This window comes from Ursus maritimus, unplaced genomic scaffold, assembly GCF_017311325.1.
Source record: "Ursus maritimus isolate PB19 unplaced genomic scaffold, ASM1731132v1 scaffold_5, whole genome shotgun sequence".
In the NCBI taxonomy this organism is placed as follows: domain Eukaryota; kingdom Metazoa; phylum Chordata; class Mammalia; order Carnivora; family Ursidae; genus Ursus; species Ursus maritimus.
The window spans coordinates 64,048,770-64,064,870 of record NW_024426663.1 but is presented as its reverse complement, the minus strand read 5'-3'; the positions used below and the strand labels follow the sequence as shown (position 1 = coordinate 64,064,870).

The 16,101-nt window shown below is 41.6% G+C and overlaps 1 protein-coding gene across 1 annotated transcript in view; it reads left to right on the top strand.

Moving 5' to 3' along the window:
* CCDC192 (coiled-coil domain containing 192) overlaps positions 1 to 13,485 on the top strand; it is a 189,141-nt gene extending 175,656 nt beyond the window's left edge. The window contains exon 6 of the mRNA XM_040622707.1: positions 13,130 to 13,485. Within this exon, the coding sequence (XP_040478641.1) occupies positions 13,130 to 13,416 (287 nt within the window). The 3' untranslated portion in view covers positions 13,417 to 13,485. The remainder of the gene's footprint in view (positions 1 to 13,129) is intronic.
* Positions 13,486 to 16,101: the final 2,616 nt, after the last annotated feature.

Here is a 16,101-nt window from a genome sequence, read left to right as displayed (position 1 = left end):
AAAAAAGAAAATAAAGCTGATAAAATTGGAATGGCATTCCACTGAGAGGAGAACTTGAAGGAACCATGTTCCATAGGCTGTTGTCAAAAACAGGGCACTTTTAAGCTGTCGATTTAAGTTAGTGGAGACATCCCTGGCACTCACCCTTCCCTGACTCCATTTCGTACTGTTGTCTTCTTACCATGAAATGTAAACTAATAGCAAGTTGCATAAAAGTAAAAGAAAGTTAATAAAAATGAAGTTAGACTTGTATAGGAGGTGACACTGATAAGCATTGCTTGTTTCTATGAGCTATTCCTCTCAAGGGTGCGCTTTGGTATTTCCTACCTACTTCAACTCTGCTGTTGTCTCTCATTCACTTAAAGGAACTTCAGGGCTTCTTCTCTAAAACCCACATTTCTCTTGGTCTCTTCTGAACCAAACCTTGGAGATTTCAACAATAAATGTCCAAATGCTCAGGTGTGTCGTTATAAAGCCCATTTGCGTCATCTGAAAAGTAGGCCCCACCAACCATTAGTTCCTTATGGCCATCTATTATAGTTTCATGAAGTGAAACTAAAGCTGAAGTGACTAAAGTGAAGTGACTTGAAATGTAACTAATTTAAATAATAATTAAATGATGTAGTGACTAAAACTGAGGAAGAAATAATGGAGTTTGGGAAAGTCCTTGATAAAATAGTACTCTGTGGAGATTCAGAACATAATTTTTGAATGAGAATTACAAGTTGAAAGATGTTACAGGAATACATAGCCTGATCTAATGGGTATGGAGAAAATTAGACAAAGTTAAGAGTTATTTAGATGTTTGAATCTACAGCACTTAGGGACAAGAAAGGTGGAAGAGCATGAGAGTAAAGGAGAAATCTAAAATAATGCTCAGCTTTCTGATTTTAGCAAGGACAGGCTTGGTGATGCCACTTTACTTAGCTAGGGAATAGTGAAAGGAAATCAATTTTGGAGGTTAGATAATGAGTTTGGGACGTATTGTATCTGAGATGTTTGTGAGAGATCTCAAAGGAGGGGATCCCAGGTCCAGGGCTCAGGTCTCACCTAGAGTTATAAACTGGGGCATCATTCACACAAATAGATTGCAACCAAGATCACAGAAAAGATTTATAGAGAAAAAGAAGAAAGCTTAAAACCAGGAGTTTAAGGATCTCCTTGCAGTAATTACTCTGAGGAGGCCCACAAAATGAGACCAAAGGAGTAGTCAGAAAGTTTGGAGGAAAACAGTGTCATATTACAGAAGTGAAGGAAAGAGTATCTTATGGGAGGCTGTCAACAACCGCAAATGTTTAGAGGTCCTACAAGATGAACAGTAAGTCCAGTGGATTTAGTGACATCAGAAAGCTCAGCAAGGCAAAGCTCAATAACGTAATGGAAAGCAAAAGCTAGAGCGCACTGGGTTGGCAAGGAAGAAAGGGAGTCAGAGTATAGACAACTCTTCCAAGAGATCTGATAGTAAAGGGGAGAACAGTTATAGAGCAATAGCTGAAGGGGCATTAAGTAGTGAAAGGGTTTTATTTCCTTTTTAAGATGGTACCAAAGGAGTATATTTAAATGCTAATGGCATGGAGTCAGGTTAACACTTAAAAGGAACAGAGAATAACGAGGGTATAAGATTCCAGAGGATGCAGGAGTGTCTGGAATCCAGACCTCTCTGGGATGTTTGGTACCAAAGGAGTACATTTAAATGCTAATGGCTTGGAGTCAGTGGAGAGGTTAACACTTACAAGGAATGGAGAATAACAAAGGCACGAGATTCCAGAGGATGCAGGAGGGTCTAGAATTCAGACCTCTCTGGATGTTTGGAAACCTTTAGTTGTCCTTAGCTGAAATCCAAGTCCATTAGTGGCTTTGTACCTAAATGAGCTTTTTGGGAATCCTATAGATTTTCCTCATTACTCAGATGTTCGTTAGTTTTCCCTTCTATATTTTCTTCCCATTAGTGCTGTAACACATTACCACAAATTTTGTGGCTTAAAACAGCACGAATTTATTACCTTAAAGTTCTGGAGACCAGAAGTCTAAAGCAGGTGTCACTGGGCATCACCTGACTGTGTTCCTTGTGGCAGCGCTAGGCCAGAATCTGTTTCTTTGCCTTTTCCAGCTTCTATGGGCCACTTGCATTCCTTAGGTTGTGGTGCCTTTCTCCATTTTCAAAGCCAGCAACGCAGCATCTTCAGAAACATATTCACAAGTCCGGGGACATCTTTGGGGACCCATTATTCTGGATAACTTAGTGGGCATCTTTGGGAAGGGGCATTATTTTGCCTACCGTACTTCCCTATTTCTAAAGGACTCTGACAAATTTGTTGAAAATGATGGATGAAGCCAGAAGAGCATTCTCTGCTTGATGTTTTACATAATGAAAAATCTCAGTAATTAATCTCAGCAATGCCATTCTCAAAAGGAGTGTTCACCACTTCCAGAACTGTACTGCACGATGTGAAAATTGAACCTGGACAGTACTAGCAGCAGTTGATTTTATCATTTTTAGGATTCCAGGGTGAAATACATCAACAATCCGAATAGAATCCTCAGCTGCTATTTTTAAGGAAAAAACAACAACAACAACAATTGTGACAGTTGGGAGAACAGTGAGGAAGACTTTATTAAGGGCTATTGATTGCAATCAGTGTCCACAGTAGGAAAGAGAGGGTGGTTCCATTCTACATATGACAAGGAAAAGTGGGGATTTATAGTAGGAGGTGTGTCTGGGGTTTGTGGGTGGGAGATGAGTAACTGGAGAGGCAGGCCAGGGTGACCAGATGTCACCTGGGGTGTGGTGGAGGATAAGGAATTTCTTCAGATATGGAGGATGATCAGATACTAAGGGTGGGGATTCTCGAAAAGTGATTTAGCAGATTTCTCTCTGCAGCTGGGCGCTTGAAGACAAGGTTTAAGGATGACTTCAGAGGAGCCTAACTCAAGTTTTGTTAGGAAAAGAGTCTTTGTCACTATTGTATTTTTTTTTTTGCAATTTATTACATCTTATGCATGGATTTCTTATCTTCACCCAAGAAATGCTGAGTCTAGACCTAGCACTGAATCTAGGAGGCTGGTAAAATTCAGTGATGCCATCATTGTCATCCCAGGGCTATGCAAAAGAAAGAAACTGAGGGACAGGATAAGACTTAAGGAAGAGAAGAAGCCATGTGTGGTGAGATATAGCTGTCATGTCACTCAAAATGACTGTATCCAAGTGTCCTGTTGTCAGAGACATTTAATAGCACTGTCAGGTCAACTAAATCAAAATGACTTGCACCCCTTCTCCACAAAACCCATTCTCCTGCGTAGTTTATACAAGCAAATCCCTAATCCACAAAAATGATAAATTATTTTTCCTATCTTTCTCCATAAAAGAACATTAATTTTCATTGCCCCTGTCAAAGAATAACAGGGGCAATACTATTCTTATAATACTAATATAATACTATAATACTATTGCTATATACTACTATATAATACTAATATAATACTATAACACTAATACCAATACTATTCTTACTACAGCATCATAATTTCTCAAAGCCATGCAACACCAGAAATTTAACAAATAACTGCTTGAAAATTAATGCAAACAACTAAATTGTCGTCCTTCATTCTATAGACTTAGCCTCATATAACCCCTGAGCACCAAGAAGAAAAGCAGGAGAGTCTCACTGTTACACTCTAGTGCAACATGCAGTCCTAAATGATATAAAAGCATCTTTACTCTTATTCCTCCAATTGACTTTGAGTCCATACTGATTCCCCTGCAGATAAGCATAGAAATAGTCCTTCATCTACTATCTCTTTTTTTTTCTTCTTGTCTCATAGTCTCTTAGGTATCTCCCTCCTGTGAATTTCCTTCTCCCTACCAGAGTCCATTTTCACCGGTAGGCCTCTGGCCGGGAATCAGTCACTGTGCCTGAACCACTCTTCTCTTCAAAGGAGCCAGGTTTATAGAAGGGGACTTCAGGTCCTGCTTACTGGAAAAGGTAAAAGAGAGTCCAAAGAAACCTTTCTTCTTCTTAGATTGATTTCCTCTAGGCATAACTCATGTGCATTCTGATGCTAATAGTGTTTGTGTTGTTTCCCAATCTTGTGGAAGAACTCCTTCTGTAGAACAATCTGATAAGACCTGAGACCCTGAAGAGGGTGGGAAGGCACCCTTCCCCGAAAGGGAGCAATGGACTAAGTTAACCAATGTTGTCCTACCCTCACCCTGGTTAAACAATTTACCTTACTGGTGTAGATAGAAGGTGGGACACAGCACTGCACTAGGCCCCTACGTAGTGTCTGGCCACTGGTTGCTTCCCCCATCTTCCATCATGGACCAGCCTATATTTGTTTTGTGGTGCCATCTTTGAGATGTCCTCACTTGCTTTTCCACACAAACAAATCTCTCCCACCTCCCAACCTAGTACCAAGGTATTCACACATCTTTCTATTATAATGTTCTTAGTCTTCTGGGGGCAGATCAGTTGACTTCAGGAAGCTCCAGAAAGAAAATCCTGGATTCAGATCTGCTGAAGGGGATTCACTTGCTCGCTCCCTGTGTGGTGGTGGTGCCTGTTAAACCCTTATGGAAGCCCAGGAGTCACTGTGCTTGCCCTCAAGGCATCATCTCTTAGAGTAGCTTGTGAGGAAATGGATCCATCCAACCACTGAGGAACAGAAACAAAAGCAAAAACAAACCTCCAAACACTCATCATTTTCTCTGGATTCTGGAGATGATTCAGCCAAGTTAGAACTGGCAAGATGTTGTGGAGATTTAAGCTAATTGTGGAGGAAGGGAGGGGAAGATCATGGATACATTCAGTCAGTGATAACATTCACAGGCAGAGCCATGTCAGGTAACAAGGGAGAGGCACTGAGAATATAATAGATGTGATCTCCCTTCTGCTTTGTGTAGCACAGCCTTGTCAAGAAGGGGCATGCCTAGAAGATTTCTGGCCTACCTTTTAGGATTTAGCCAGAAATTTAGTTCCCCATGCCTATTATAGGCCAGCAGAAATTCAACTGCCAAAACCTGGCCAATCATCAGAACCACCTAGGGCACTCTGTAAAACTATAGATTCCCAGATACTCTCCTAGATTCACTCAAGCAGACTTTCAGCAGTGAGACCCTGTATTCTCTGTATTGATGAAACTCCCCAGGTGCCAGTGTGGAGAACCGTTTTTATAGCTCACAGAATCTAAGTCACAGATCTGCAAGAGAGCTGTTCTAACTTTTCCATTTTTCCATTTAACAGAATCCTAAATTCACAGATGTTAAGGGGGGGGGGGGGAGGAATGCAGTAGTGAAAAGCTTTGTGTGAAGAAAATATGTGCCTGAGGAGGAAATCTGGGAACCATCCTAACAATGTACCAATGGAAACCTTTGGACTGGTCATTGCTACTGTGGTTTTGTATCATATATGTACTTAACTTTCATCTATTTATTCACTGAACAAATGACTTAAGACATGTGCCAGGCACTGCTTTAGATAGAGAAAACACAATAGCGAACAAAACAAAGATTTCTGACCTCATGGAGCTTTCGTTCTACTGGGGTAGGAAGAGACTACCAAGAAGATAAAAATAAAACAGTCAGACAGACATAGCATTTCAGAAAAAAGCAAAGCAGGGAACAATGATCTGACGTGCCCAGCAGTGGGGGCTGCAGTGAAATTGTAGGCAAGATGGCTGGGGGAGACTTCCCTGGGTGAAGGTGACTTTAGAGAGGAGAGACCTGAGGAACTGAGGGAGCCAGCCATGTATGCATCAAAGCTACAATTATCCAGGCAGAGGAAGAAGCAAATATAAAGGCCCTGAGGTAGAAACATGCCTAGCCTGTTAGGAAGAAGGAAAGGAAGAATAGATGTGTCCGTGAGGTAAAGGGGGGCCAAATCATGTAGTATGTTAGCAGATGGGTTTTTAGTCTACATGAGATGAAAAATCATTGGAAGATTTTATCTTATTTTATTTTATTTATTTTTTTAAAGATTTTATTTATTTATTTGACAATGAGAGAAACAGCCAGCAAGAGAGGGAACACAGGTAGGGGGAGTGAGAGAGGAAGAAGCAGGCTTCCCAGTGGAGCAGGAAGCCCCATGCGGGGCTCGATCCCAGGACTCTGGGATCACACCCTGAGCTGAAGGCAGACGCTTAACAACTGAGCCACCCAGGTGCCCCAATCACTGGAAGATTTTAGACAAAAGACTGTCAAGACCCAACTTAAAGTTCAATGAGACCTCTCTGTGCAGAGCTGAAACCAATCTGAAAGGGTAGGCCACAGAAGCAGTAGGACCAGACATGAAGCTACCACAATACTTCAACTATAGTACTTGTGCTGGGCAAGGGAGAATTAACCATTTCAATAAACACTAACCATGGGCATCACGGTGCATTTATGCCTCTGAGTCAACAAAGGAAGGAGGGTAAGGGTCTGCAATTCCCTCAATCCATTTACTTCCTAGACGTGTCTCCCAGTGAGAGCATCCTACTGCCACAAGAGCAATGCTAACCATTGGAGGTGCATGTTTTTCATCCTACCTGGGCCTCAAACACCATACAAGTCCTCAAAGCATCCACATCAGCCAGACCCTTCATGCTGATTCTGGGGACTGGCACGGGCCCAACATCTGCGGGAGTCCCCCAAACTTGAAGCAACAAGTGCTTCCTACACACTCTCTCTCAGTCCTTGTTTTTCCTAAGTGTTTTCTTCATCAAGTGCTCTATAAGCTCTTTGATCACTCTCCAGAGCACTTCCACATGTCATGAGCACTGCATCCCTGCCACCATGGTTTTAAACTAAGTATTTTGTTCCTTCCAAAGCATTTACTAAAACACATGTGTTCAGGATCTAAGGTGTGGGGCTGTTGGACTATGGCTAGGTGAAAATATGTATTTGCTCCCATCTACCACTGCATTCTAGATATTTCTGCTAATATAAAATCCTATTGTAACAGTGGTTGTCACTAAGATGTGGGAAGTTTTCTGATATACACTGAAAATTTCTAAGCATATATCAAACTACATATCAGTTCTTTTAACTGACCAAACTTATTTGTCAATTAAATCTATCCTTTTTAAAAAAAAAATTGTATTTCTTTATTTGAGAGGGACAGAGAGCGCAGGGGAGTAGGGGGCAGAGGGAGAGGGAGAGACTCGCCAACCAGACTCCGCACTGAACTTGGAGCCCTACGCGGCACTCGATCCCAGGACCCCAAGATTACGACCTGAGCTGAAATCAAGAGCCGGACGTCCAATCAACTAAGCCACCCGGCACCCCAATCAACTCTGTTCTTTTAATGCTGCTCTTATTTCCAAATCAACAAACACATGCCAACTTCAAATGTATTCTAAATGTTCACAGCATTAATGGGAAGTAATTGAAAACTCTTCAAAGTTGGCCGTTTGTCACTAGAGACACCGGTCTCCATATGAATAAAAACACTAAAGGGATAAAACAGAGAAAACTTCAAGTAGTAAGACTAATTTGACGTTTACAATGTAAAATACTTGTGCTATAAGAACCCCCAAAAGAAGCGAATCATTTATTTCAGAGAAGTACTATTCTCAGATGGCAATTGTGAAAGTCTAGAGAAGGACAGAAAACTAGGAAGGTTATTGTTGAAGTTTTGTTTATTATTCAAGTAGTGAGAGAGAGATATTTACAAGGATGAGCCAATTTTCAAGTCCAAGTATGGCAATAGATGAAACTGGACTCCCTTGTGGTTACTGAGAAATATACACAGCTTCCAAAACCACATGAAGGTGAGTCAGAGTGATGGGCATTTGTACAGAGGAGGAAGCTGACATAGTCTTTTAGGCCAAACAGTAATCCTGGGTGGCTCTGATGAAATAAAGTATTTAATCACCTCACCGGGAAGAGTCGTTCTTATTGAGTAAACACTTGGCAGCCTTGGTCATTAGCTTGGAAAGCAGAGAGAAAAGTAAACGTTCACGAGGTAGTACGCGACGGAGATGTTTGTTTAGGCTAAATCCCGAACGTCCTTTGGGGCCTAACTCGGTGCTGCCTCTCCCCTACCACGGAACTGAGAATGTGGGAGCCAACAGCGCATCTGACTCGGTCGCCATGTGCAGGGCTCCAGTGACTAATTACTGCTGAATTAATTTTTTAAATGACGGTGGAGACCTGTCTGGGGAGAGGTGTGCTTCCCATCGTGAGAGGCATGTGAAGCAGAAACCAGATCAGTGGTTCTTAGCATTTCTGTGTTCACTGAACACTTTTTGGTGGTAGCATTAGCGAAGGGATCAAAAGGGGAAATGCCCGTTTTTAGAAAGTATTTAGAAAATCTTTAAAAAGCCTCCCAGACACTCACTGGGTCACCCTTCAGTCATGTATTACAGTAGACGCAAAACTATTAACTTCCCGGATGCACAGAGCGATGTTTTCACGTGATTTAGGTCTTTGAACCTAGTATTAACCACATGTCCTTTCTCTGATTAGCAACAAGCTGTATCCTGCTTTCTCCTCCAGTCTGTCCATCACAGCTTTCCACCCACCAGGTATCTCTCTAACAATGTGCAGCCACACTGACGGTAAAAGGCAAATTTTACTTATTAGTTACAACTGGCAGCTGACCTATGAAGAGCTGGAGGGACACTCATGTCTGAGAGCCACTTACTTAGACAAGCATCAGTTAGAGATGTTGCAGATGTAATTCCTGTGCAGATGAGATCAGATGGTCCCAAAATACACATTCTAAGCTAAGTCTCTAAGCTACTCAAACTATAATGACAGCTGCTGTTATCTATTTAGTTCCTAGTATTTTTGTTGTGACTCACATGTGGTACTTTGCATGAAGGGTTTAAGGCTAAGAGCATGAGGGTTTAAGGATATTAAGAATGAGAAGCTGGAAATGGTCAAAGGCAAATGTCACAATTTCTTCCGGGCCTTTTGTCCTTCAAGGCTACATAGAAAAGTGAGCCCAGTCTGCCCCAGCTGCGAGCAAAAGAATGCTCCTGTTGTCTGTCTTCTTTCTAAACCTTTTTAAGCAGCACAACTGCCACCACCTCTTCTCCTCTTTGCCATGACCCTAAGTTATCATTGTCATTCCATCTTCACACTTACTCTAAGTTGAAGAAGAAGGAGGGGAAATCATGAAAAATGGCATGTACTTACAAAAACCTTTGCAATGGTAGCAACTGTGATTTCATACCCGAACTACGGCTAATCAGGTTTGCTCCCTACCTGTGACAGAAGAATTTCTCTTGTCTCTGTGTCTCCTGGAGCCCCTGAGAATGGGCGAAACCTGAGATTATCTGGTCAGATGACAGAACCCTCTATGCTTCAGGCAGATGTGGCCTTGGCAAGACTATCTGAGCTGCTAATGAAAATCTAGGAAAGAGCACCAGTGGGGATGGGTAGTCCTGTCAGGAGCTTCCAGATAAGGGAGCCTGGACTCAGGGAGAATGGTGCAAGTCAGATCGTGCTGGAGTGTCGACCACCCCTGGGCTAACTCCACTACAAATAGGATATGAGGCTCCTGGAGCCCCCACTTCGTTGAAGAGTTTAAACACTTTTATGATTTGTAACGTGTTTAGAAACGGGACAAAATATTTTTTATTGTATGTGTGAAGAGGTCATTAAATAGTAAAATATAGCTGTATGAGAAACTTCCTTCTTGGTATATATACTTCGTTTTTTCTTTTTTTCCCCCCAGTTTTCCTGAGATATAATTGACCTATAACATGGTGTAAGTTTAAAGTGTACCATGTGTTCACTGGATACATGTGTATTTTGCAAAATGATTGCCACCATAATGTTAGCTAAGATTACCAGCCCAACACAGAATTACCATGTCTATTTTGTGGAGGGAACATTTAAGATCTACTCTCCCAGCAACTTTCAAGTATGCAATACAGTAGTATTCATTATAATCATTACACTATACATTACTCAGAATTTAAGTTTATAACTAGAAATTCATACACTTTGACCAATACTTCTCCAATTCCTCCCTCCCCATCCCCCTTCTTAGTAAACACCACTCTTTTTCAATCAGTTCAGGGTTTACACTCTGTTTGGTAAAATACGTCAGACAGAGAAAGACAAATACTATATGATATCACTTATACATGGAATCCAAAAAAGCTGCACTTTAGCTTATCTCCTTATCAGCATTTTCATTTAATACATGAAAACAATACAATGAGAATCAAGGCCCTTGTGCTAACTCTTCTTTTCCAATTGTCTTTTCCCTTTGCTATTGTCTGAATTGCATCCCCAACGAAATTCATATGTTGAAGCTCTAACCCCAATGTGATAGCATTTGGAGATGGTACCTTTGGGAGTGATTAAGTTTCAATGAGGTCATAAGGGTCGGGTCATGAAATGAATGCCCTTAGAAGAAAACTTCAGAGAGCTTGTGGTCTCTCTCTGAACCATGTGAGGACACAATGGGAAGGTGGCTTTCTGCAAACCAGACAGAGTTCTCACCAGAACCCAACTATGCTGGCACCCAGATCTCAAACTATTGGCCTCCAGAACTGTGAGAAGATAAATCTCTGTTGTATAAGGCCCTGAGTCAAAGGTTTGGTAGTGTGTTATGGCAGCCTGAGCTAACCAAGACACCCTGCCTCTCTTTCCCTCATTCTCTTTCTCTGTCTTCTGGGCAGGCAGAGACAGAGGATGCAGACCTTGCAAATGCAATTGCCTAGATAATGACATCCTGCTGCATTTTTACCCCTTTATCACTAGAATTAGATGAACAAAGTATTGCACCTATATTGCCTTATTTTTTAAAAAAAGTTTTTGACCAGTTTGCCTCCTTAATGGCACTAAATGCCTTTTCTTAGGTGTGTAAATTGGTAGGAAATAACTCCTCCTTGAAGAGAGGTCAAAGAGAAAGAGGACAAGCAGGCACAACAAGGAGGGAGGCCCCTGATGCCCTTCTCCATCCTGGAGCCTCATGAAGGCCCTGTCTTCCCTTTCCTGCCCACCATTCCTTTCCTTCCTATCTTCTCACTGCCTCTTGTTGCCACTTCCTGTCTTTTCTTTCCTCTCCTGTGAAAACTCACTTCAACCCATAAGATTTCCAAGATTTCCATGCCTCTACCTCCGGGAGTAACAGAAAAAATGATCTGTGTGCTAACAGTTGAGGGTCAACAATCCTCCCTCCCAAACAACAACCATACATGTTAACTAGAGCCACCTACAAGAAACCCATCCACCTGGGTTTCAGAGAGGGCTCATCCAAAAGGAAAGTCGAGTCCAGCACCAGCCAACAGAAAAGTGAGAGCCACCAACGCAGGCCACGTATGATGTTTCACATTTTCCAGGAGCCACATTTTTAAAATAGGAAAAATGAATGAGTGAACATTGTTTTAAAATGTATCTTATTTTACACAACAGATCCAAATTTTATTGTTTTCATACATAACCAATTTTTAAAATTTAATGAGATAGTTCACATTTCTTTCACACTTGTCTTCAAAATCAAATGTGTATTTTATACTTATAGTACAACCATTTCAGAATAGCCACATTTAATTGCTTAATGCCACATGTGGCTAGTGGCTACTGTATTGGACAGCACAGCTCTGGCCAGATAAAAGGTGAGGAGGCCCTGGCATATCAGCAGCTGATTAAAGCCTCCTGCCAAATGGACTGACTCTGCCGGGCCTGAAAGCACAGAGGCAACAAACCACATGCTCCTTTGAGGTGTGGAGATTTTTTTCCACTGCTTTTAAAGAAAGGTATTCAAACTACCATCTCCTTCAATATTAGTGTTAAAATTTCACATCTTCAGAACAAAAACTTCTCCACAGATTCTTGGAATGTAGGACATCGCTAAGCACAACTGCTAAAGAGCAGAGGACATCCTGATCTTTCCCCTCATCACTTTTGGGAGGCCCAAAGCATCCTGCCCCCTGTGCAATTCAGTGTTCAAGCTTTCATCCCATGATCCCTTGGGGAAAATTAGAAAAAAAAAAACTGCAAATGAGTTTTATTTGCCGAGAAGTGGGTGATTCCCTGCCTGCATGGACTATCACAGCAAAGCTGCCCCATCTTTAGCCCGTCTTTACACCATAGTAGCAGGCATTTGTCTCCTGGACTGGCAGTTAGGTTTCCCTCGGGTGCAGCTGTGGGGTTTGGGTTCACGGAGGACTGAGTAATGCTGGACCTTGAATTATAGTAATCAGCTGTCAATACCATTCATTCGTACGCTATTAGCTCGAATATTCCTACAGTGACACCCAAGCAATTGACATCCCTTACTTACAGCTGATTTGTCTGCCCTTTACATAAGTCAGAGACGTGATTTTAATGGTGGAGATTTCAGGATGAAAGCGGTAAACGAGGGTGACCCTACTAAAGTCTAGTAGGATGTGGTTTGCTATCAGCAGCTACATTGTTTGATGGTCTACTGGAACTTTTTTCCCCCCAAGGCTTCCCTGCTGCCAGCCACCAACATTTTAGCTCTTTATTGGAGCCTCCCTCTTCCTCCTTTCTCAGGCTTCTATCCTTCTCTGAGGGGTCAGAAATTATAAAAGGATAAGCTTTTCTATCCAGGAGATACTGGCGATTTTTATTAAGAAATGCTGAAAAAGTTTCAGACCTTACAAAAAGAATCTCTATGGCAGATACTATGCTAATAGTTTTCCTGGATCACCTCAAATTATACCCCTGCCAACTGTAAAGCTGACTTGGGTTAAGAAACTAGTCTTTTCTCATCACATCCTCCAGAAGGGGCAGTAACAAGTTTGTTTTTTTTTTTCCCCCAGTTGAGTTAAACTCAAGTTAAAGTATATCTCTACTCGATTGTCGCTCTTGTGAAAGATTCTTAAGCAAAAGGATACCATGAAACTTGGGATGACTGTTGTTTATAGATTGGATTTTCAAGGAGTGCTCATTCCCATGGTTAATTAAAAGTTAAATGCTACAAAAAAGAGTTGGCAAAGACTGATTCTCCTCCCTCTCTGGAGGCTTCCAAGTTCTTTTTTCATGAGCACCCTGAAACTTTTCCCTCACCGGATCCGGATTCCATTCTCAGTATATCTGACCAGATGACGCAACATCTGTGTTCCCTTTTAGGAACGTGAGAAATACAGCTTTTTCATCTTCCCTCTCTTTGAGCTCTGGGAAATCCAATTAAAACTGCTCAGACTTTCTTTTTCTTCTTTGCTCTAGAAGACAACTCTCGGGAAGAGTCCAGTGGCGGCCTCCCGCCTGTGGAAGAAGGTGATCGAAAAATTAACCTGATTATGGAGTTGTCGACGCAAGTTTCCCTTCAGACTGAGAAGATCACCCAGCTGGAAGATGTTTTAGAGCAAAAGGAGAGGAAGATTCAGCAGCTGGAAGCTGAGCGGGGATCCCAGCCCTTCCAAGAGGTTGAGGACTCTCCAGAATGTTTACAAGAAGCCCCGATTTTCTTTAATAATAGTGTCACCCCTGTGGTCTCTGATGAGGATATGTAAGGATTCCCAGTAAGAAAATAATAAATGTTTATTAAGTGTCACCAGTGTAAAGTCCAGAACCCAGCTAGTCTCCCCATTCGCAAACTCAAGTTCAAGATGATGGGTTTGAATATATCCTATAACATTTGTATTGGAAGGAAACAAAGCAAAGGGGAGTCTTCAGATGCAATTCCTGAATATCTCCCCTTCAGACATCAGTAGTCAGGTAACCCACACACTTGTGGAACACTATGTTTTTAAATATCCCAGACAACCATGGGATGGAGAAAAACACACAACTACACCAACGGTCAAAGAACATAGTATTATTTTCTTATCAGAGGTTTGTCACTTTGCAAGGTGGCACCACACCTGGATCCATAAGCAGCTCATCTGTGGACAGAAAACTGTCATAGAAGGCAAGCTTCAAGCTGGGGAGCATTAGGGTACTGAAGAGTGGCATCATTGCCAGCAGAGTTAACAGACGTGAGGTCCGTTTTTTCATGTCCTCTAGAATATATTTCTTTATGGCATGTATCTTATTAGCATTTAGCAAGGGTAGAATTGAAATAAAATTAAAGAATAAAAATAAATAAAGAATGGATGAATCAGCACTGTGGTCCTTTGGGAAAAGTGTCCTGGGACAACATCTCCTTGGGAAAACAGACATCACTATTTTTTCCTGTTGGATCAAGACTCAGACCAAAACAAAATATACTCTTCTGTTATTATTGTATCAAGGAGGTGTGGACAGCACAAAATCATGTCAGGAAAAATAGAGGATGGGCAAAGGAAAGCTACCCTATAATTAATGGTCTAGAAGGAATCATATCATGTTCCTCTTTCACGCATCTCCTTCGAGTAAACTATTTCCCACACAAAGGGAGCAGCTAGGCACTAACTTTGGTACTTAATTCTTACTGTCCTAGTATAGAATGACTCAGGCAAACAGCTGTAGCTCTCCCGTGGATCTGACTACATCACCACTTCTTGATTTAATTAAACCAGTTCAACAAATACTGAGAGACTTCTGTCTACCAGAGACAACAGATATTAGAAATATCATAGCAAACATGAGAATCACCACTTTTATCATGCAAGAGTTTATAGACACACATGAGTCTCCTCAAAGGGAAGGGAGATAAGAAATGGAAGAGAGAATGTAACACAGAGTAAACCTGATTAATGCTGCTTAATAAAGGTTCTCATTTACTGAGCATGAGTAATCAATAAGAATTCATATTCCTGGTCTTTGGGTTAGGCCCCAGGAACATGCATTTTAACACAGGTGGGATTCCTGTTGAATGTTTTTTTTAGGACCTACAATTTAAGACACATTGGTATAAGGCTGAATTCAAGCAGAGCTGTCACACTTTTATTCCCAGATAAAAGACTATACCCAAAGGGAGAATTGCTCCTTGCAAACCAGTGGGAGGTGTCTTCTACAAAATTCAATTAGCGTATAATCTGATTATGGATCCTGACTATCTACAAAACAAAGATTCCAAATCTGACTTAAAAAAAAGGGGGGAAGTAATTAAATTTGGGGCTCATAATAGCTTTACAACATTGACTCTAGGTTTTCATTTCAAAACAAGACAAAACAAAACAAAACACAGATTGTACCAGTAAGTGCTCTTTCTTACAAAGCTAGACTCTTTCTATATTTGTATATAATCTCAGAGTTTCACATGTAATGTCAGCAAGGATGTACAGTTGCAGTCCATGATCGGAAATGAAACCAATTTACAACTCTCTGATCATGAATAGACACCTACCCCAGAAAGTGACTCAGGGTACTTTTCCATGATTCCGAAAAGAACCTTTTCCACGGAGTGTGCTTCAGCCCTTACAGAATCCACTTCAGAAATCCCTTCTCCTTCTCACCTCCTCAAACCCCATGATGTCCTGAGTCTTTCCATTTCTCTGGCCCCGACTAGGTCTCTCTGTTCCAACCTTGAAGTTTTGCCCATTGTTTCGGACAACATGGCTGAGGGTTGGTATGTCCTCATTGTGTCTATCTGTGAGAAAGCTTTAAATCTTTCTGTTTCTGAAGAGTGGACTATCTCCAAGACAAATCACCATCTCCACAATTTTGAGCTGTTATTACGATCATCAAGTTTCCAGCTCTTTATTTTACCAGAGATTGTCTTAATCCCAAGGGATATTGGGGGGGGGGTAGTGAGAAAGATGGAAAGTAGGGAAGGAGAGAAAAGAAAATCCCATCAGGCCTTGGCTAGCCCTCAGAAGGAAAGCAGACTGACAGTGGAGATAAAATAACAGGCGGAGCTGGAACTGTGGTTAATAATTAACTGAGCCTGTCACTTCTAAATATCCAAGACGAGCCAGTGAAGAAGCAAGCAAGCATCAGGGCTCCCGTTACCCTGCAAAACCATCCTTATAAGAAGCTCATCTGGGTTACTAGACTCAGGTCCTGGTGATCTCCAGATCAGAAGTGGGGAGAAGATTCCACCCAAAGGTGAAAAGACTAATCTCTGCTAGTGAATCTTAGTAACAAGCATTCTTTAAATATCCAGGGTTTATAGGGTGGTGTGGGGATAGTTGAGGGAGGAGGAAGGGCAGTGGGAAGAGGTGTTGCTGGCCTCTGAGGCTTTTCTAAGTGGAAAATTCACATTCCCAGCTGGATATTTACACCACTGTATGTCCCCAAAGTTCATTTCCATTTTCTGCCATTCCTCCAAAGAA